We start from the raw sequence: 23246 nt of genomic DNA on the forward strand, positions 1-23246 counted from the left end.
TTTTGATAGAATCATCTTACCGCATCAAAATTGTTTGAAAATCTACATATTTAAGATTTCAAATTTGCAAAAAAAAATTAATAATAAAAAATAGAGGCAAGTAAAACTAGAACATCATGCATAAAAGTATTTGAAACATATAAGTTAGTGCCTCAGGTGAGGATTTTTTTGTGTTTAAGTTTTGCATCATTAAAGTCATTAAAAAAATTGAAAGTGTTAATGGTGGATGTGTGCTTCTAATGGTGAGGGGAGGTGGTGTTAATTGTGTTGTTATTATCTTAAGGTTATTTTAGTCTTTTATGTTATTTTATTATTTTTGCCTTTTATAAGGCTTGACTGATTATTTTACGGTAAGAGAACATTTACTCTTCTTTTGCAATATACTTAGTTTCTCTCTTTCTCTCTTCATATCTTTGCCTTTTGCTTTCTCTTTGAGTTCTATAGATTGTGTAATCTTTGCATAATTATCATGGTATCAGAGCATGATTTATAGAGTTGAATTTCTTAAGCGTAACCATAGCTTTCGCGGATCCAACTTGGGTCTTCTTCATATTTCAGCAATTTGGGTTGGAGCACCATTGCAACAACCTGGTATGTGATTTTTGTGTTCATCTGCAATTTTAGGGTTTCGCCAGATTGTAAAATTTGGTAATTTTTTACTGAGTTAGTTGTTGGAAGTTTGTTTTGCATCTATAATGGCTAGTAATAGAGATGACTCCCTTCAGTCAATTAGCGTGAGGTTAGATGGAAAGAATTACTCTTATTGGAACTATGTGATGAAAAAAAATTGAAAGGGAAAAAGATGTGGGGTTATGCTTCTGGAATTGTGATTAAACCTCCAAATGACAAAGCATATTATGCAACTTTGCTAGAAAATTGGGAAGTGGATAATTCAAAAATCATCACTTGGATAAACAACTCAGTGGAACACTCAATAGGTACCCAATTAGCTATGTATGTATAACGACCCAAATTTCTAATAAGGCTTGGGGCTTTGATTAGGGAGCCAGGATGACAAATTTTGGAATTATATGATTATGTGATATTTATGTATCATTATGTGATTATGTGAGTTATATTATAATATGATTTGATATGCATATTTAGATGTATTAAATATGCATGTGGGCCAATTTCTGTTTAATTATGCAATTTTCATAATTTTGCCCGTTTTGGGTATATTTGACATATATGTGGTATGTGTGTGATACTTCATTATTATTTGGTTATGTTAGAGTTACTCAACACAAGACGATCCTAGGAAGCAAGCCAGTGGGAAAGTCACAACAGGATCCATACTTAACTTGAAGTGAGTCAATGGGTATTTAGCATTATCGGGATATTGGATAATGGGAATAAATATTTGATGATAAATTGGGAGTTAGTAAGATCAGGAGAGAAATTTTGAGAATTTTGACTATTTTATCCCGGGGCGTTTTTGGGACCCCAAGCATTAGGATTTGCTTGAGATTACTTAAGCTTAAAGTAACCTGTCAGAATAATAAAAGAACATTCATAACATTCTCCCTCCCTCCCGTTCCATTTTCGACATTCGATCACATTTTCGAAGAAAACTTGAGTTTTAGGACTCGGATTTAAGCAATGATCGAGGCATAGTGATTCTATGAAAGATTAGAAGCTTATTAGCCGGATGATTTAGTTGGGAAACAACTTAATCAGAGTTAATCTGAGTTTTAAGTTCTAAGTTTTTAAGCTTGGATTGGATTTTGTGTTTTGATAAGTTTTTGAATGGATTGAAATGCCGCCTGTTTTGTTGTGTATTTTAATTTAATATGAGATAATATTTTTAATATTATATAATTACATTTTATATATTAATTTAATTCCTATAACATTAAATAATGTAAGTTATATATATCTCTTCTATATAATAAGTGTGTAGATAACGGAAATTCTTAGTTTTAACGGTTTTTTATTTTTTTAATGTTAACTTTAACAGAATATTCTTATATTTAACAGTAGTTTGTAAATACTTAAATTTAAATAAAATAAATAATTAAAAAAATTAAAATAAGATATATTTTAGATATTTTACAATGATAATTATTTAAAAATAATAAATAATTAAATAAATTAAAATATGATATTTTTAAGATGTTTTACAATGATAATTATTTTAAAATAATAAATAATTAAACAAATTAAAATATGATATTTTTGAGATTTTTTACAATAATAATTATTTAAAAATAATAAAATCATACGTTTTATAACTTAAATAAAATTTAACTAAACTTATAAGCTTACTTATTAAAATAATATCATATTAAACGTATAATATAATTTGCTGTGAATTAGCAACAAATTGCTTTTTTTTTTTAAAAAAAAAACTTGCAAAAAACTTAAATTTAAAATCCACGTATAATATTTAATATTACATTAAACATATAATATATAATCTCTTGTTGTCATTCCTAAATTCAAAAACTAGAAAAACATAAACTTAAACTAAAATAAATAAATTATTTAATTAAAATAAGATATTTATTTCAAAATTTATATGACATTAATATAAATTTAATAAAAATAATTAATAAATTCTATAAATAAAACTAAGCAAACGTGCATATTGTACGTTGCTTGTATCTAGTATATATAAACAAATAAGGAAAGTGGCCGAATTGGTGGGATTGTATTTTTATATTTATGTTTATTAAAATGATATATAATGTATATCTCTTCTATATAATAAGTGTGTAGATAACGGAAACTCTTGGTTTTAACGATTTTTTATTTTTTTAATGTTAACTTTAACAGAATATTTTTATATTTAACGGTAGTTTGTAAATACTTAAACTTAAATAAAATAAAATAAATAATTAAAAATATTAAAATATGATATTTGTTGACGCCGTTTTTCGTCAACAGATAAAAGAAGAGAGCACGTAAACAATTAAAGACAATGGCCAAAAGAAATAAACGAATCAAACACACGGTTTTTTACGTGGTTCAGTAGTTAAATCTGCCTAGTCCACGAGTCTCTGTTATTAATCTCAAGATTATCTCTGAACAATTCTTTAGCATGAATTCTCCAGAGTTTTCTCTCAAGGATCAGAATTTCGGTCCATTACAATGGTGCATGGCTTCTCTATTTATAGAGAAGGATGCAGAATACTATCCCACATATTTTGGGTAGTTACTCTTTTGTGAATAAAAATAAATGGCTTTAAATGCCTTTAATCAGATAAAAAAGGAAACGTCCCTGAAGACCAGGGAATGCATAACTGACTAAATAATATCCTACGATTCTTGGGGATTTACATCAATAAATGAGGATTACATCTCATGTTTACAATACTTGTAGATATTCAAGGTGGTTATAGCGTATCTTCGAGGCTTCAGCATCTCAGGTTTCATGTCATTGTGCGAGCCACTGACATCTCCCGAGCTAACATTGCTTTCGAGATAGTACATCGAGCTCAAGACCCATGCTCCGAAGTTCCTGAAGATGAAGGTGTTCTCGGAGCTACCTTTCGAGATCGAGATCATTTCGAGGTCACCGCATTCGAGATCATATATCATACTTTGCATGCTCGATTTACAATCCTAGATCATACTCTAATCCTCACGAGACCATTTATTGCGAACTCAGCTTTCGAGGTCATATTTACCATGGCTCGAAATCTGGGTATAACATCTTGCCCCCTCAAAAGTATTTGTTCGAATCCTAAGAGAAAGAAACTTTTGAACTACTTTCTCTGGGAACCGTACCGTCATACGCTCTTGAAAACGGACACGTGCCAGATGGGTATTGCTCACTTTAGGTACTTGAGTACCTTGGGAACACGCCCACGATCGTCCGTCTGACAACTTTTCGGCGCCATCTTGTCATTGATCCCCATCCGTTCGATCTAGTGAGAATTCCATTCGACGCTCCTGATTAATTCCATTTTCCCACCTATATATACAAGACCCCCTCTTCGTCTTCTTCTTCACGTTTGTTCATCGTAAACCAGAAAGGAAAAAAACAAGAAAACCAAATACTTTTTTAAGAAGCTTCCGTCCCGTGCATGTTTTCTCGACCCAAGAAACAAAGAAATCCTGGTCTGTTCGAGTCAGTGAGTTCTTTCTTGCAACCTCTCCTCCAATCGACGATTTCGCTGCAATCACCATCACTGTGTAAGTATGTCATTTTTGTTTTCAGCTTTTTACCCATACTGTTCTTGTTGTGTATGCTAGTTTACGTTCTTAGAATGATACGATATGAAGTTTTGAACCAATGGGCTTTTATGCCTTCTAGATTTTCATTCTGGATATTCGTCTCTGGTTTGTACCCAGTTTTGTCGTTTGAACGAAGTTTCAACTTTCTGGATTTTGAAAATTTTAGGCAATGTTTCTTGTACACTAAGTTTTCGAGTAAAAACCCTTGTTCTTGACAATTGCACGAAACCCAAAAATGCCCTTTCCTGGCTAATCGCCACCTTTCTTTCCCTTGAATTTCGGGATTTTCAAAAAATCATCCACGCTCATTTTCTTTCCTGTGGAACACACGCTCTGACTCTTTAGTAAGGGTCTTAATACTTAGTTTCTTGTCCTTAAATCTCCGAGTTCATCCCATCGAGCTCGTGATTCTTGCATGCATGACCCTCACAATTTTTTCTTTCTCGTTAGATGTCACAGAATCCGGAAAGACGGTGGGGGTCATTACGAGCAATCCCTTACGAGCCCAAATCTCCGAGCCCGGAATCGGTCTTTGTCCGGAACCAACGTCGGATTAAAGAATACGAGATCGCACGCGAGCAAGAAGACATTCGAGCCCACTATCGTCGCCAGATAGACGAGGTTATTGAAAAGAAGAGAAGAGTTCTTCGGGAAGCCATCTATCCGGAGCCCAACCCAGGACCTAGGCCAGTTCCCCTCGACCCTGCGTTAAAAGTCACGGTTGCATACCACCCAGGGGAACTCCAGTTTTCCTTAATGGCGGAGCCTTCGTCTTCGCAGCCTAGGAGGGAGATGTTTGAAGCTGAGTTCTACCAGAGCTCGGTTACCACCAGCGACCAAATAACTGATATCTTGGCCCTCCATGGCCTTAGTTCGTTGGACACACTGAAGTGTCGAGCTCCGACTAGGCATGAACGGAGCTGTTTCTCCCCTGGGGGCCGCGATTCCAGTGTAAAATACGCGGCCTGGAGCCAGGAACATATAAGGGCAGGAGCTTTACTGCCCCTGGAGTCCTTTTTCAGAGACTTCATTGATTTCGTTGGGTTGGCTCCATTCCAACTCAACACCAATTCATACAGGGTGCTGTCTGCCCTGAGGTCCTTGTTCCACGAGCTGGGGTGGACAGGGCCTTCACCCCAAGAGATTATATATCTCTTTTGTTTGAAGAGTAATCCCTCCCGAGCTCGGGGAGGAGATAGTTTTTACTATCTTTCGAGCTACCCCAAAGAGAGGAAGATCTTTGAAGATCTTCCGAACCACCCTCCTGACTTCAAGAAGGCTTTTTTCTGGACAGACGGTCTGTCCTCGTCTCGACATCGTTCGTTTAGGCGGATTCGTAAGTATTCTCGTTACTTTCTATTTTTGAGCTCGGAATTTTAGCCCTTAAATCCATATTTAGTTGAAGTGTATCTCGCCTTTCAGCTAACTTTCAGCGTCCCACCCCTGACGAGACAATGAAGGGGCACAGAGAGACCTTGCTCCGACTCTCTTACGGCAGGAGATCTCTCTCATTTCTATTACATGAGGACAAGCTATGAGCTTGTGGGTTGTTGGGACAGGGCCAGTCAACCTCTGACTGGTCCAGTAAAAAATATGAACGCTGGGAGGAAGTGCCACTGCCCACAGGCATCCTTCCTCCGAGGAGAGAAAGGAGGGCATCTCTCCCAATTCGCTCGAGAAGTCCGCTGTCGGGGAATGAGGCCAATGACGAAGCCTCGAGTTCGGACTCCGATGGAGGTAAAACCCTTCCTACTTCGCGAATGTGGTCCCCCACTTTATTAAAACACAGGCCCAATAGACTAGTCTCATGCGCACAGGATAGATACCACTTCTACATATGGAGTTGGGTAGATGACTGTGTCCATAGGTTTGATAGTGGGCTCGAGAAATACGACACTATGTACACCACGGACGAGGTGTGGAATGAGATAGCTGTGCAGTATGGGACCAATGATTATAGGGACCTCTCGAGGTTATCACCAACTTATAGGGAAGGCACTCCCCCCGCCTCTTCTGAAGACGGGGGAATTTCATGGTCCCCAAGCTCGAGCTCGGGGGAGAGTCTCAGTTAGGTTTTTTCTTCAACTGGTTTCCATCTTTTTTCAAAGTTATTATTATTGTTTAACTCACTGTCATTGTGCAGGTGCCATGAATCCCGACCTCGACGCCGTGCTTTTTAGCGATGGGGGAGCTGGCGCCCAAAAGAGTAAACGCCCGAGGATACCAAAGAGATCCGACCGACCGTCCAAGGTACCTAAACATCGTGAGACGACTCCCACGGCCCAGACCACTGCGAACACCTCCAAGGAACCGACTGCCCAGATTGATGGGTCAGGCCCGACTGCATCCATCTCGCTGCTTCCCACCGAAACCCGGTTAACAGTTGTTCGGCCCCCGAAGAAACCTTCTACCTCAACGGTTCAGCTGCCAACGGCTCGAACCCACACTGAGGAGTATGTACTTGATGGTGCCGCTGGGACAGAAGGGGCTGTACTCAGCTCGGACGTCCTTTCTCGGGTAGGTCAGAGCTTTTCTGGCTTCGGCGCCGACCACTGGGATCTCGTGCGCAAGGCCTCGGACTGCAACACTCTTTATGAGAAGAGTATCGAACTCACCGCCGCGGTAGCCTTCTCAACTCTATTTTAAGTATTTATGCCTCAATTCGCAATTCTGATTCGTTTGTGTTTCAGGCCCTTGTTGTTTCAGCACAGCTCAACTATAAACTGACCAACGAGGTGCAAACGAGCTTGTCTCTGGCTCAGAAGTCGAAGGATCTCGAGCTTAAGATGGTTGACGAGCTCAAAGACTCGAAGTCTGAACTTGAAAAACTGAAGACCCGTCTCGAGGAGCTGGAAAAGTCAAACGCTGAGCTCGAGAAGGCCAATGCCAAGCTCGAAGAGGAGAAATCTGCTACCCTCGACCTCATGGAGAGCAAGAAGGTCCGCCTCCTGAACGAGTCTAAGGAGCAGAAGGAGAAAGCGGTCGACCAGGCCATGTACAAGCTTTGGGCCGACAATGCCGACCTCGACATCAGCTTCCTGGGTCCTCTCGAAGCCACATATGTTGGGCGGTGGAATGCCCTTCTCGAGGCAAGTGTAGCTGCTCGAGAGGCGGCCCAGCAGGATAGCCATGCTATTCGTCCTGGAGGGTCTGGTGATACTGATGCTGAGAAGGCCAAGGATACTCCTCTCCCTTAAATCCGATTTCGGAGAAATCAGTTATCGGGGCTGCGTCCCCTCATTCCTATAACTATTTAAATTTGTGCCCACGGGGCTGACACAATTTCTTTAACTACTCCTTTTATATGCTTTACATTTCTCGGCTCGAAATATTTTGCACATTTTATATGGATGAATCATTTATGTTTATTTATTCATACAAACATATTGTGGATTTAGGCTCGAAACTCTATGCATTCATGCATAGTTTGTTCAAATTATACGCTTCCAACCTCGTTATTCATCAAAGTCGGATGTTACTTTAACCATGAACTCGAAAGTACTTATATGGTATGTAACGTGAATGGTTCGGTTATATCTTTTTTTCTTAGTCACTTTTCCTCGTCTTCGGTTTTTACTCCAAGGTTAAGAGTTTGAAACTATTTTTCTTTAAGATATTCCAGCCTCGATCTCGACTTATCCCGAAGTGGGTTTAGGTTCCTACTTATCGTCGATTAGTTTTTTGGCTGGTTTGTTCCGAACCTGTTAAGTTTGCACATCTGGTTAACTCCAAACGTTTTCTATTTTTTGATAACTCGGTTATGTCCGAACTATCTAAGATCGCGTACTTGGTTATATCCAAATACTTTATGTTTTTGATAATTCGGTTATGTCCGAACTATCTAAGATCGCGTACTTGGTTATATCCAAATACTTTATATATTTTTTATTTTTTAAGCTGGTGGTATGTATACCAATGATGCCCCCTTAATATCCTATGAGTGTGACCATAGGTTATTAAATTAAGAGAGATTGCAAAAATAAAAATAAATTACATGTGAAACAAAGTAGACCTTTCATTTGATGAAATTCAAAAACAAACTAACATAGATAGAAAATCATGGTTACAGGCAACACTTTTCCTATACTATTGATAATAATGTCTAAGGTGTTCGCCATTCCATGCTCGTGGTATCAGGCTCCCATCTAATCTCGCCAGTTTGTACACGCCAGGTCAGATGACTGATTCTATTTGGTACGGGCCTTCCCAGTTTGGCCCGAGCACTCCCGCCGCTGAATCTCGGGTTGCTAAGAATACGCATCTCAATATCAGATCTCCCACTCCGAACTTTCGATCTCGAACCCTTTTATTGAAATATCTTGTGGTTCGTTGCTGGTAAGCAGCATTTCTTAGCTGAGCCTCTTCCCTTTTTTCTTCGATCAAGTCTAGGATTTCTTCGAGCTGAGTGTGGTTTGAATCCTGATCGTAAATTTGAGTTCGAATTGTTGGGATTTCGACCTCGATGGGCAACATTGCCTCGCAGCCGTACGCTAGAGAGAACGGGGTATGTCCCGTCGATGTCCGGGCTGTAGTTCTATATCCCCAAAGGACTTGGGGTAATTCCTCGGGCCATCGTCCCTTTGCCTCCTCCAACTTTTTCTTTAGAGAACTCTTGAGAGTTTTGTTAACGGCTTCGACCTGACCATTCGCCTGTGGGTGAGTCACTGACGAAAAGCTCTTTATTATGCCGTTCTTGTTACAAAAGTTGGTGAATAAGTCGCAATCAAACTGGGTTCCGTTATCAGATACAATCTTTCTTGGTACTCCATATCGGCATACAATGTTCTTTACCACGAAATCTAGGATTTTTTTCGAAGTTATGGTCGCCAATGGTTCAGCCTCCGTCCATTTTGTGAAGTAGTCAACCGCGACCACAGCATATTTTACTCCTCCTTTGCCAGTTGGGAGTGAGCCTATGAGGTCGATGCCTCATACCGCGAAAGGCCATGGGGATGTCAACATGGTCAGTTCGGAAGGTGGAGCTCGGGGTATCATGGCGAATCTTTGGCATTTGTCGCACTTTTTCACGTACTCGAAAGAGTCCGTTTTAATGGTTGGCCAGAAATATCCTTGGCGTATAATCTTCTTGGGCAGGCTATGCCCCCCGGTATGGTCTCCGCAGAATCCTTCATGTATTTCTTCAATAATCTTCTTTGCCTCGGGAGGAGTCACACATCTGAGCAACGGCATGGAATACCCTCTTCTGTATAGCCTTCTGTCCAGGATGGTGTAACGAGGAAGTTGATACATTAGCTTCCGAGCCTGATTTCGATCTTTTGGAAGAATTCCATTTTCGAGATAATCAACTATCGGGCTCATCCAGGTCGACTCTGTCTCGATCATACACACATCTTCCTCGTCTGGCTCAGTAATGCTGGGTGCTGACAGGTGTTCTACGGGTACAACATTCAGCTCTTCATTTTCGGCGGAAGTGGCGAGCCGAGCTAAGGCATCTGCATTTGAGTTTTGCTCTCGAGGAACCTGTTCGATTGCATAAAACTCGAAATACTCTAATGCGGATTTTGCCTTCTCCAGATAAGCTGTCATTTTTGTGCCACGAGCCTGGTATTCTCCCAAGATTTGATTAACCACGAGCTGGGAGTCGCTGTAGCAATGTATAGTTTTGGCCTTGAGCTCTTTTGCTATTCGTAGTCCCGCAAGTAAAGCCTCGTACTCAGCTTCATTATTAGATGCTTTAAAGCCGAACCTTAAAGCAGAGTGAAATTTGCTCCATGCAGGAGTGATCAGAATAACTCTTGCCCCCGCTCCATTTTCATTTGACGACCCGTCGATGTAAAGTTTCCACAGCTCGTGGGCCGTGGTTGTTACCTCGTCGTCGGCTATACCGGTGCACTCCACTATAAAATCCGCCAACGCTTGTGCCTTAATGGTCGTTCTCGGATGGTAGGTGATCTCGAACTGTCCGAGCTCAACAGCCCATTTAAGGAGTCGACCAGACGCCTCTGGTTTAGACAAGACTTGCCTTAGTGGTTGATCTGTTAGTACATGGATAGGATGTGCCTGAAAGTAAGGGCGGAGCTTGCGAGATGAGTGGATTAGACTGAGGGCGAGCTTCTCCATCAGTGGATATCTTGATTCTGGCCCCAGTAATCTTTTACTGATATAGTAGACGGGTTTCTGTATTCTCTCTTCTTCTCGAACGAGCACCGCGCTTATCGCGTGTTCGGTAGTTGAGAGGTATAGGAACTGTACTTCTCCCGTCTCAGGCTTCGATTGGATGGGTGGTTTGGCTAAGTGCTTTTTGAGCTCCTGAAAGGCTAGCTCGCACTCATCTGTCCATTCGAACTTCTTACTTCCTTTCAATAAGTTGAAGAATGGGAGACCGCGGTCCGTTGACTTCGAGATGAACCTGCTCAGAGCTGCCATCCTGCCAGTCAAGCTTTGAACATCTTTATGCTTCCGAGGCGAAGGCATATCGATCAGGGCCTTTATTTTGTCGGGATTAGCCTCGATCCCACGATAGTTGACAATGAAACCCAGAAATTTTCCTGAAGACACCCCAAAAGTGCACTTCTGAGGATTCAACTTTATGTTGTACTTTCTGAGCACGCCAAAGCACTCTTCGAGGTCATCAACATGGTTCTTGTTAAGTTGAGACTTTACAAGCATGTCATCAACATAAACTTCCATGTTGTTCCCTATTTGCTCTGAGAACATCATGTTTACGAGCCGCTGGTACGTGGCTCCGGCATTCTTGAGTCCGAATGGCATGACATTGTAGCAGTAGAGCCCTTTATCTGTGATGAAGCTCGTATGCTCTTGGTCGGGGGCATGCATGGGAATCTGGTTATATCCAGAATAGGCATCCATGAACGACATCAGACCATGCCCCGCCGTGGCGTCTACGAGCTGGTCAATTCTCGGCAGTGGAAAACAGTCTTTTGGGCAGGCCTTGTTGAGGTCCGAGTAGTCAATGCACGTTCTCCACGTCCCATTGGGCTTCGGGACCAACACTGGATTGGCCACCCAGTCAGGGTAAAAGGCGTCCCTAATGAAATTATTTGCTTTCAGTCTGTCAACTTCCTCCTTTAGTGCTTTCTTTCTGTCTTCATCCAGCTGTCTTCGCTTTTGTTGCTTCGGGGGAAAGCTTTTGTCTATATTCAATGCGTGGCTCGCTACATTAGGGCTTATTCCCACCATGTCAGAGTGTGACCATGCGAAGACATCCTGGTTTTTCTTCAGAAAGCAAATTAATTGCTATTTTGATTCGTCTTGGAGGTGTTTTCCGACCTTCACCTTCTTTGAGGGATCAGCTTCCTCGAGCTAAACCTCCTCGAGCTCTTCCAAAGGTTGGAGGTCAACTTTTTCCTCAATCCTCGGATCGATCTCCTCATCAAATTCTAAAACTGTCCCATCTTTATTTTGTATGACAACGAGTGCTTGAGCGCTCGTTTGTTTCTTTCCCCTCAAGGAAATGTTGTAGCACTCTCTTCCTGCCAATTGATCTCCTTTTAATGTTCCGACCCCGCTTGGGGTTGGGAACTTAAGGGCCAGATGCCTTACAGATGATACTGCCCCCAGCTCGACCAGGGCGGGTCTCCCGAGCAGTACATTGTAGGCAGATGGAAACTCTACTACCACAAATTCCATTATCTTGGTCACCGAGACTGGATAGTCTCCCAAGGTCACAGGGAGTTCAATGGATCCCATACAGGCAGTTCCTTCTCCAGAAAAGTCGTACAAAGTGGTTGCACAAGCCTTCAGGTCGCGAAGGGAGAGTCCCATTTTCTCTAGCGTTGCTTTATAAAGAATGTTTACTGAGCTCCCATTATCTATGAGAACTCGGCGCACTCTTCTGTTGGCAAGTTGCAGGGTGATGACAAGTGGATCATGATGAGGGAACTGGACATGGGAGGCATCCTCCTCGGTGAAGGTTATAGGCTGAGTTTCAACTCTTTGGCTTTTTGGTGCCCTTGGTTCGGGTTCATAAGGAGACCCGTCCCCTGTCTTCAGCTCATTCACATATCGCTTTTGAGCATTTCTACCCCCTCCTGCAAGATGAGGACCTCCCGAGATGGTTATTACGTCATCTCCATCTATCGGCGGAGGCCTGTCTTCTTCCCGAGATCGGGAGTTATTATTCTGTGCCGCCGAAGGCGCGGCTATTCTCTGGCTTGTAGTGGTCTGTCCAGTACTCTGGTTTTTGACATACTGCCGGAAATAACCTCTCGAGATCAACCCTTCGATCTCGTCCTTCAGCTGTCGGCACTCATCAGTTGTGTGTCCGGTGTCTCTATGAAACCGGCAATACTTACTAGAATCCCTCTTGGACTTTTGATTCCTCATTGGGTCCGGACGCCTGAAGGGGACCTGGTTTTCATTTGCCAGGTATATATTTTCCCGAGACTCGTTGAGCTCGGTGTGTACTTTATATACGGAGTAATACCTTTCTCCTTTCTTTTTCTTTCCTCCTTCAGCCTCGGGGTTATTTCCCTCGCTCTTTTTCCTCTTAGAGGGATTCTCTGAGGTAGGCTGTGAAGCCGCTGGGTCAGCCGAGGTTGAGGCGGAGTTAATGTTTATCGTTGTAGTTTCGGTTTGCGAGGTTGCTTTTAGCGTTGACCTCGCCTCCTCTACATTGACAAATCTCTGCGCCCGCTTGTTAAACTCGGTTATCGACCTCACCGGTTTCCCTTGCATGTCATCCCAAAGGGCACTCTCGGGTAAAACACCAGCTCGGATAGCCATTAGGTGCCCACTGTCATCCACATCTCGAGCTCGGGCGACCTCAAGATTAAATCTTGTCAGATAGCTTTTCAGTGTTTTGCCCGGTTGTTGTCGGACGTTAGTCAAAGTGATGCTTCGGGTCTGACTCCCATCATAGCCCGGAACTGCTTCTTGAAGTCTCTAGACAATTGATCCCACGAAGTTATAGAATGTCTCTTGTACTTCTCGAACCAACTCTTGGCATGTCCGGCCAATGATGTCGGAAACAACATGCATCTGAGCTCGTAACCTACATTACTGGCTCTCATAATAGTGTTGAATGTACTCAGGTGGCTACATGGGTCGGTTTTTCCTTCAAACGCTGGGACGTGAGGAATCCGGAACCCTTGAGGAAACTGAGTGTTAGAAATATTAGGAGCGAATGGCTCGAGCTCCTCATCAGAGTCCTCGTATCGACCACTCCCTCGTTCATTCTTCAAAAGCCTAAAGGCTTTTTCGAGCTGATCAATCCTTTCTTGAACTGGATCCTTAGGTGGTGTCTGGAATTGATAGTCATTAATCGTGATCCCAGGCTCGCGTCTCCGTGAGGGATCTCTACGCCCATTCAGATGATTCCTTAGATCCGGATTTGTCTGATCTCCCTTTCCCCTGCTCTGATTCAAATGATTTCGCAGGTCAGGATGACTCTTGCGATTCCCAGTATTTTTACGACCTCGGTCGTGTTTACTGACGGACCTAGTCTCTCCAGACTCATCACTGGTGAAACTCATTGATCGGTCATTTGGTGGTGGATCATTTCTACGTCTCCTTGTCTCCGCAGTGCGAGATCGAGACGTCTGACTTCTCTCAGATGGTGCGCCTCTCCGCTCCTGGAACGTCTCCCTGTTTCCTTGTCTTTCCCCTGCACGCCCTTGATCCTGATCTCGAACAGGTTGAGCGTTTCTGCGGGGAGGTGAAGGATATCTTATGGGAGACGGAGGGAACCGTATAGGCGACGGTGGTTGTCGCCCTTGCCTCGGCCTAGAGGGTCCAGAATTTGCCCGAGATGGGTCAGTCGCGTTCGGTGCACTACCAGGAACCTGAGTCCGAGCCTCGGCAGGAGTTCGGTTGTTCTCAGTTCCTGCAGGCACTTCCACAGGTGGATTAGGCGGGACCCGAGCTCGGGTACTCCTCTGAGGCCTAGGAGCAGATGGCTCTGCTGGTGCTGGAGGTTGTGTCGGCCTCCTTGTGGCAGCATTTTTCCGTGGACGTCCACGGGGCCTCCGGGGAGGAACGTGCACGTCCCTTGGAGGAGGGACTTGGTTTTCGCGCGGAGGCGGGGGCTGAGCCACCTGCGCCTCTGCGGCTATCCTGGTCAACTCCTCGTTACGTTTGTTGGCTTCTGCCAAAAACTGTTTCAGCTGCCGATTCTCCAATTCTACAATAGGGACATAATGCTCAGGATTGTAGTACATGTCCTCATCCCTTGGTTGTGGAGGTGGTCCCCGGGAATCAGAGGACCCACTTCTTTCATCAGCATCCGGGTTCTCCATTGGTTGTTTTCCAGGGCGCCTTGGGTAATTTTCTTCAGGAGTGTTCTGATTGTTTGCAGTCATGAATCTCTCAGGGATGGATGCTTAAGGCTCTCAATGAAAGCACCAAACTGTTGACGCTGTTTTTCGTCAACAGATAAAAGAAGAGAGCACGTAAACAATTAAAGACAATGGCCAAAAGAAATAAACGAATCAAACACACGGTTTTTTACGTGGTTCAGCAGTTAAATCTGCCTAGTCCACGAGTCTCTGTTATTAATCTCAAGATTATCTCTGAACAATTCTTTAGCATGAATTCTCCAGAGTTTTCTCTCAAGGATCAGAATTTCGGTCCATTACAATGGTGCATGGCTTCTCTATTTATAGAGAAGGATGCAGAATACTATCCCACATATTTTGGGTAGTTACTCTTTTGTGAATAAAAATAAATGGCTTTAAATGCCTTTAATCAGATAAAAAAGGAAACGTCCCTGAAGACCAGGGAATGCATAACTGACTAAATAATATCCCACGATTCTTGGGGATTACATCTCATGTTTACAATACTTGTAGATATTCAAGGTGGTTATAGCGTATCTTCGAGGCTTCAGCATCTCAGGTTTCATGTCATTGTGCGAGCCACTGACATCTCCCGAGCTAACATTGCTTTCGAGATAGTACATCGAGCTCAAGACCCATGCTCCGAAGTTCCTGAAGATGAAGGTGTTCTCGGAGCTACCTTTCGAGATCGAGATCATTTCGAGGTCACCGCATTCGAGATCATATATCATACTTTGCATGCTCGATTTACAATCCTAGATCATACTCTAATCCTCACGAGACCATTTATTGCGAACTCAGCTTTCGAGGTCATATTTACCATGGCTCGAAATCTGGGTATAACAATATTTTTGAGATATTTTATAATGATAATTATTTAAAAATAATAAATAATTAAACAAATTAACATAGAATATTTTTAGATTTTTTACATGATAATTATTTAAAAATAATAAATAATTAAACAAATTAAAATAGAATATTTTTTAGATATTTTATAATGATAGTTATTTAAAAATAATAAAATCATTGTATAACTTAAATAAAATTTAATTAAACTTAAACTCACTTATTAGAATAATATCATATTAAACATATAATATAATTTACTGTCAATTAGTAACAAATTATGTTTTTAAAAAAACTAGCAAGAAGTTTAAAATCAACCTATAATATTTAATATTACATTAAACATATAATATATAATCTCTTGTTGTTACTCCCAAATTCAAAAACTAGAACAAACATAAACTTAAACAAAAATAAATAAATTATTTAATTAAAATATAATATTTATTTAAAATTTATGACATTAATATAAATTTAATAAAAATAGTTAATAAATTCTATAAATAAAACTAAGCAAACGTGCATATTGCACGTTGTTTGTATCTAGTAATTGTATAAATTTTATATGTGATATTATTATAGTAAATTCTTTACTTTTGTTGTATGTAAGTAAAAATTGCCCCTAATTTTATGGCGTACAACCACCCAATATCCACTTAAATGAGTACAACCTAGTTTTGTCAAGACACCAAATTAGACGAGAATGGATAAGGCCTCCTTTGGAGTAAAGTGTGTTGGTATTAAGTTTGAAAAATATCAAAATATGTAGCCTAATGTATAGGGATGGATTTTCAAAAATCATTAATACCAGTCAGAATCATACATATATAATATATTAAATAACACATATAAAGAATATAGATTACATCTTGTAGTCTATCAAGTGTCATTGAATCTTTTAGTAAAATCAACGATCTTCTTATCCTTATGAAAGCTCACACCTCATCATTTCAAGTCGTTCCTCTAACACACAAGGACGTGTGTGGACATGTAGGATTCACAGGTTGATTTAAACTATCTAGATGTACTTAGCATATGAGATCTAAAGATGTTTAAGTAGAGAGAGACTATGGAAACTTCTAGAATTTCAGGTTTATAGAATTCTATTGTTAAGAGAGTCTTATAACTTAGAAACAACTGACTTAGAAAAAAATCGTTTCTTTTCAGGTTTATAAAGATAATTAAACTATTTCAATTAATCTTCATTTAATTAAAATAAAACTGATAGGTTACAACCTATTTTAATTATCTAATTTAAATCATATTTAAAAAAAGAATAATTAAATAAACAAATTAATTTGAAATTTAAAATTTAAATATGTGAGTGGCGCCACTCACTGTCAGATGTGCCACTATTTTTCTATGCCTGATTTTGTTTAATTAATTTTAAGACAAGATATGTATCCTAAAATAAATATCATTTAATTCAAAATCAACTTTATCTTAAAATCTATCAATTTTAAATAATTAATATATAAGAAGATAATAATTAAACTCTCTCAGATATTAATCAAAATATGATTAATATTTATTTGAACTAATATAAAGTTTTTCAAATAAAAACTATATAATTAATTAATTAATTTACAATTAATCAATTGCACATAATTATCATATAATTATTTCCTTACACTGAAAAATTAAATCATTTGCAGTTTAGTTATTCTCTCAATTAATCTTCCTTGTGACATTGTTAACCTTGACAGTGTAGAATAGAGGTGACTCGGGGATCATGGACCTATAATACGAAGCTCCAATAAACCAAACTATTAATTAAACTCTTTATTTCAATAATCTTATTTATTAATTCCTAGATTACTCCACTATAAACATAACACTCAACAATTTGCTTCATTCACCCAAGCATTCTCGAAAAAAAATCACAACTCAAGAGTATTTGTGATATTCACGAACGTCAGACATTATCTCGAAATAAATTTGTTATGATAGGTCGAAGCATTATGATTTAGTGTTTTGATTATTCTTTTAATTTTGTTTTAATATTTTCAATTAAACGATAAGATTTAATCAGATTTTTATATTATAAATTATATATATTTTTTAAAAGAAATTATAAATTTATATATATTTTTTAATATAGGGTTTCCAAAATAAATTTTTAATGAATTGTTTTTTTTAAAGAGTTTTTAATAATAGATTGTTTTGATAGATTTTTTTTAATAGATTATGTTTATATCAGTAAAGGTCTACCATCTTTTAAAAAAGTATCATTTAAGTCTTTATATTTTATTTTGTATTATTTAAGTCCCCAAACTTACTAAATATGTATCTGTTGACGTGGTTCTTCGGCAACAGATAATTAATAGAATAAAGAGCAGGATTAGTGCTGAGAATGAACCGTAATAGATGAATGATCTTAAAATACAATGATAACACGAATATTTTTTTAGGTGGTTCAAAGGTTAAAATCATTCTAGTCCACCAGCCACTATTATTGATATCTTTTTGATATTCTTTACAAGATGTTTCTTTACAGATTAGAATCCAACCCCTTGCAACTCCCAGGGTTTCCATATTTATAGCGAGAGGACACCTTGGGGTTGGCAAGGGAGGTCATCCCGTGACCTTCTTACCCGTCATGTCACTTCTGTGACATTCATGATTAATTCTTAAAACCTGACAATTAAGTGTGGTCTAATCAATAGGAAATGGGGATAATGGGCCGCATGGCCCAACCCAGTCATGGGCCCCTGAACACGCACGTTTATGCTGCGTGTCCGAAAATTCAGGGGTGGATCAGACATGTGATATCTGATATATGCACGTTTACATTGTGTGGTTGACTTTACAAGGAGTCAGAGGGGCCAACTCAAGCTCGCACCACGAACTGAGATAATCTCAGCTCGTGATCTCATACTCCTGACCCGACTCTTAGTAATCGTATTAAGCCTTCGGTTACGTCGAGCTAAAAAGGTGAGACCTGGTAACAGCAACTCCGGGTATGTGACATTCACGTGGCTGATATAATTATGTCATTTCTCAACTCGTTAATAGCCCGTGGATATTTAGGGCGTACATTTACCCCCCAAGCCCCTGCTCGTGGCACACGACGTCACTTGGGGCCACAGTGGGGGCTTTTAGGCTTCTCTGTGGACTCTTCACATTCCGCCCATTATGCGGGTATCGAATACGTGGAGCATCGTGGTTGGTGATGGTACGTCTTCCGAGAACCGCATTAAATGGTCTAGCCTATACTCGGCCGTCGTTTCGTCTCTCGAGTATTGATCCTCGTATCTTACATCAAGGCGATCCAACGGCTCCCTTCCTTTGGCCTATTACGTATATAAAAGGGTTGGCCACCTTTCGCATGGGCTACCTGTTCATTTGAAAATTTCCTCATTTTCTTATTTCTTCTCAGTCTCAAAACCCTTTCTTTCTTCCGGTCACTGTTCCCAGCGTTCCAGAAATTCAGGCACGAGAACTCCTTCGAGACTCCGATACCAGCAATCCTAGCAGGATTCCAACCCAGACGACCCTTTCAGTTTCACCCCAGCAAAAATTTCGGTAAGTCCTCCGTTTGTGCATGTTTTAAGATTTTTTCCTTCACTGTTGCTTAGGTAAATTTTCTCTATAATCGCATGCAGTATGTTACTGGTTTTTGGCTGGTATTTTAGGCGTAGGTTTTTATCCTAGGGGCCTCGGCCGTAGGAAAAACCATTTAGAAGCATGACTCATTGGTTACACTTTCTGGGGAGATTTTCTGGGTAAATTTTTTTCGTATGCCTGTTTGGAAAAGCCAATTCTTAGGGTGCAAAAATCGGGTAGCTTAGGGGACACGCTTCTCAGGCGGTTTTTCCAAATAGTAAGGCAAGGGGTTTTGGTCCAGGAAACCTTTTCTAGGATATCAATACTATAAAATATTCCGGATAATGCTTAAACTTCCTTCTTGGCTAGTTTTCTTCTTGTCCTCATATCTTTATCAATGCATTCAATTCAACTACCTTCTCTTCTATTGTAGTGGAAAAATCAATAAATCAATTATAACATTGCATTTGTTAAGAAATTTCTTTGTCTGACTGAGTCAAACTATACATGAGAAAGACTGAAAGAGGATCACCTTGCATTATTTGAGCATTTGAAGCCATTCATACTCAGGAAAATGTTTCCACCTGATCAATGCGAGTGGTTGCATAAGTCAGCACAATATGATTACTACTAATTAAACAGTGGGTTGATATTTTATTTGGGAACTCTGCTATCTGAGCTCCAAGTGACCAGAAAGCCCATTTAGCCATTTTTGTTTGGGTTGACTGAGATATTCATGTGAATTAATAATCATGTCCTTAGCTCTAATACTTACTTTCTTTGTGGCCTTCCCCACTTTTAGTCATGCTTCTTTAACTCAGCCCACTACAGAGCCCTCTGAAGGTCTTCTCTCTATATAAATATATATATTATATTATATTATTGTAGTTCTTTTTCTTTAATAGATAGATATGCTGTTTTTTGCAAAAGCTATAAAAACCTTGTATGCATGTCAGCAGGTACTTTTTTTAATAAGATATCAGAGGTTAAGATTAAAAAAAAATAGTCATGTTTAAGTGTTTACTGTGTTTACTGTGTTTATACTATTGTATTGGCCTATCACATGAGCACGATGACTTGTGATTTAAACAAGAGCAACGTGTACCATCATTAACATTGAGGTGAAAATGATATGATTTGCATGCAGTGAGAGCTTTGAACTCTATCTTTGATCAATGGGGGATTAAGGCTGACACTCGGCAATGGAATATAAGTGGGGAACCATGCAGTGGTGCTGCCATAGGCGACTCCACCTCCAACGACGACAGCTCAAACAACGCCTTCATCAAATGCGAATGCTCTTTCAAGGATGGCTCCCTCTGCCACATCACCAAACTGTGAGCTCTGATAATATGTATTAGTATACTTAATACCTTGTTAGACAAGATCAAAGCTGAATATCTGTTTACAGGCACGTTTATGAAAAGAATGTTGGTGGTGAAATTCCAGAAGAGCTATGGACTCTGACCTTTCTCTCAGAACTGTATGACTTTATTAATTAGACCTTCCATTATCATCACCATCTCTTTATTGTCACATAATAACCTAGTGCATATATCTGTTGAAGGAATTTGGCCCGGAATTTGTTGACAGGCTCTCTTTCTCCATCAATTGGGAACCTCACTGACATGCAAGACTTGTAAGCGTACCTAAAATTTGAGCTTGGAACTAACGGTTAGATTAAATGAAATATAGACATATGTGTTAGAGTTATTATTTGAGGGTATTTTAGTCTTTTCTTAATCATTGTTATTTTATATCTTTTGCCTTATATAAAAGGCTTGGCTTATAAGTTTTGTAACCTAGAATACATTCTCTCTATTTTTGCAATACACTCTAGCCTCCATTTTCTCTCTTCATCTTCTTGCTATCTCTCATTTGGGTTTTATGGATTGTATCTTTGCATAATTATCATGGTATCAGAGAAGGTTTTGGCTTGGGTCTCCTTCGTATTGCAGCAAATTGGGTCGAAGCATCTTTGCAGTAACTCGGTATGTGATTTTCGTGTTCATTCTGAAATTTTAGGGTTTCGTCATATTGCAGAATTTGGGAACTTTTGTCTGAGATAGCATTTGGAAATTTGTTTCTGAAATGGCAAGTAATAGAGATGATTCCCTTCAATCCATTAGTGTGAGGTTAGATGGAAAGAATTATTCTTATTGGAACTATGTGATGAAAAAAATTTTGAAAGGGAAAAAGATGTGGGGTTATGTTTCTGGAACTTTGGTTAAACCAACAAATGACAAAGCGGATTATGCAACTTTGCTAGAAAATTGGGAAGTGGATAATTCAAAAATTATTACTTGGATAAACAACTCTGTAGAACACTCCATAGGTACCCAACTAGCCAAGTATGAAACAGCGAAGGAAGTTTGGGACCATCTTGCAAGGCTGTATACTCAGTCTAACTTTGCAAAGCAATATCAATTAGAATCAGATATTAGAGCTCTTGAACAGAAAGATATGAGTATTCAAGAGTTCTATTCAGTTATGACAGATCTATGGGATCAATTGGCCCTTACTGAATCTGCAGAATTACGAGCTTTTGCACCATATATTGCTCGTAGGGAGGAACAACGATTGGTTCAGTTTTTGATGGCACTTCGTGATGACTTTGAGGGACTCCATGGCTCTATTTTGCATCGTTCTCCACTTCCTTCGGTTGATTCAGTAGTTAGTGAACTATTGGCAGATGAAATTCGTCTTAAGTCTCAAGCAGGAAAAGGCATCCTCCCAGCACCCAGTCCCTCTGTTTTGGTAGTTCCTTCTCGACACTTTACTCACCATGAGAATAAACCTCACACAAAGGTTGGAGTTGATGAATGCAGCTTTTGCAAACAAAAAGGTCACTGGAAGGCTCAGTGTCCTAAATTAGTAAATCGTGCAACCCAGCAACAAAGACATCAACTCAGACCTCCTCAATTCGGTAATCAACCGCCTCATTATGGTAGCCAACCACAGTTTGGCAACCACTCACAACCTCGACCATACCGTCCTCCGCAATTTAATGCCGCTGCTACTGTACCTCCATCTGACTCGTATGATTTTGGGGCCTCATCTTCCAATCCTGCTCTTGCTGCCCTCTCAGAACAGTTTCAGAAGTTTCTTACCATGCAGCCACATGCCATGTCTGCCTCTTCTTCGGTAGGTCAGCCCCCTACTAGCTCTTCAGGTATGACATCCTCTACATGGATTTTAGATTCTGGAGCCTCGCACCATATGTCTCCACATTCGAAATCTTTTGTTTCCTTGTGTCCTGCATCATCTGTGCCTGTCATGACTGCTGATGGTACTCCTATGCCATTAGCAGGTGTTGGTTCTGTTGTCAGTCATCATTTATCGCTTCCTAATGTTTACCATATTCCTAAGCTTTCACTAAACCTTGTATCTGTTGGTCAATTGTGTGATTCTGGTTACTCAGTGTCTTTTTCTTCTACTGCTTGTCATGTGCAGGATCCGCAGTCTCAGAAGCTGATTGGGACCGGCCGTAGGCGGGGGGGTTTATATGTTTTGGATGAGCTGAAATTACCAGTATTTGCAGCTCCTAGTGCTGATCTGTCTTCCTTTCGATTGTCTCCATCATCGTCTAGTTTTTATTTATGGCACTCTCGCCTTGGTCATGTTTCAGCTTCCCGTTTAAGATTCTTAGCTTCTACAGGAACCTTAGGAGATTTGAAAGTTCATGATATTTCTGATTGTAGTGGTTGTAAACTTGCAAAATTTTCTGCTTTACCTTTCAGTAAAAGTACTTCATGTTCTGTTGCACCTTTTGACTTAGTTCATTCTGATGTGTGGGGACCCTCTCCTATTGCTACAAAAGGAGGGTCTAGATATTATGTCTCTTTTGTTGATGATCACACTCGATTTTGTTGGGTTTTTCTAATGAAATGTCGTTCTGATTTCTATGATATTTATGATCGTTTTCGAGCTTATGTAAAAACTCAACATGCTTCTGTTATTAAATGTTTTAGATGTGATCAAGGTGGTGAATATACTTCAAATAAATTCTGTAATTTGCTTGCTTTAGATGGAACTGTGTATCAAACTTCTTGTACAGATACCCCTGAACAAAATGGTGTTGCTGAAAGAAAGCATAGACACATTATTGAAACTGCTCGTTCTCTTTTATTGTCCTCATTTGTGCCTAGTCAGTTTTGGGGAGAAGCAGTTCTCACTGCAGTCAATCTTATTAATAAGATTCCATCTTCAATCACTTCAGGTTTGTCCCCTTTTGAAAAACTATATGGACATATTCCTGATTATTCTTCTTTGAGAGTCTTTGGTTCTACTTGCTTTGTTCTTCGTCCTAGTGTAGAGCGTACAAAACTGTCATCACGCTCTGCACTTTGTGTGTTCCTTGGTTATGGTGATGGCCAAAAAGGATATCGTTGTTTTGATCCAACTTCTCAAAAA

The 23246-nt window shown here is 40.0% G+C and overlaps 1 protein-coding gene across 1 annotated transcript in view; it reads left to right on the top strand.

The window, feature by feature from the left end:
• Positions 1-19482: 19482 nt before the first annotated feature.
• Positions 19483-23246, top strand: part of LOC133831874 (probable LRR receptor-like serine/threonine-protein kinase At1g56140) — a 50954-nt gene continuing 47190 nt past the window's right edge. Inside the window, exons 1-4 of the mRNA XM_062262280.1 lie at positions 19483-19676; positions 19981-20170; positions 20245-20316; positions 20401-20472. Of these exons, the coding sequence (XP_062118264.1) occupies positions 19586-19676; positions 19981-20170; positions 20245-20316; positions 20401-20472 (425 nt within the window). The 5' untranslated portion in view covers positions 19483-19585. The remainder of the gene's footprint in view (positions 19677-19980; positions 20171-20244; positions 20317-20400; positions 20473-23246) is intronic.

Source organism: Humulus lupulus, chromosome 4 (genome assembly GCF_963169125.1).
Source record: "Humulus lupulus chromosome 4, drHumLupu1.1, whole genome shotgun sequence".
Taxonomy (NCBI): Eukaryota; Viridiplantae; Streptophyta; class Magnoliopsida; order Rosales; family Cannabaceae; genus Humulus; species Humulus lupulus.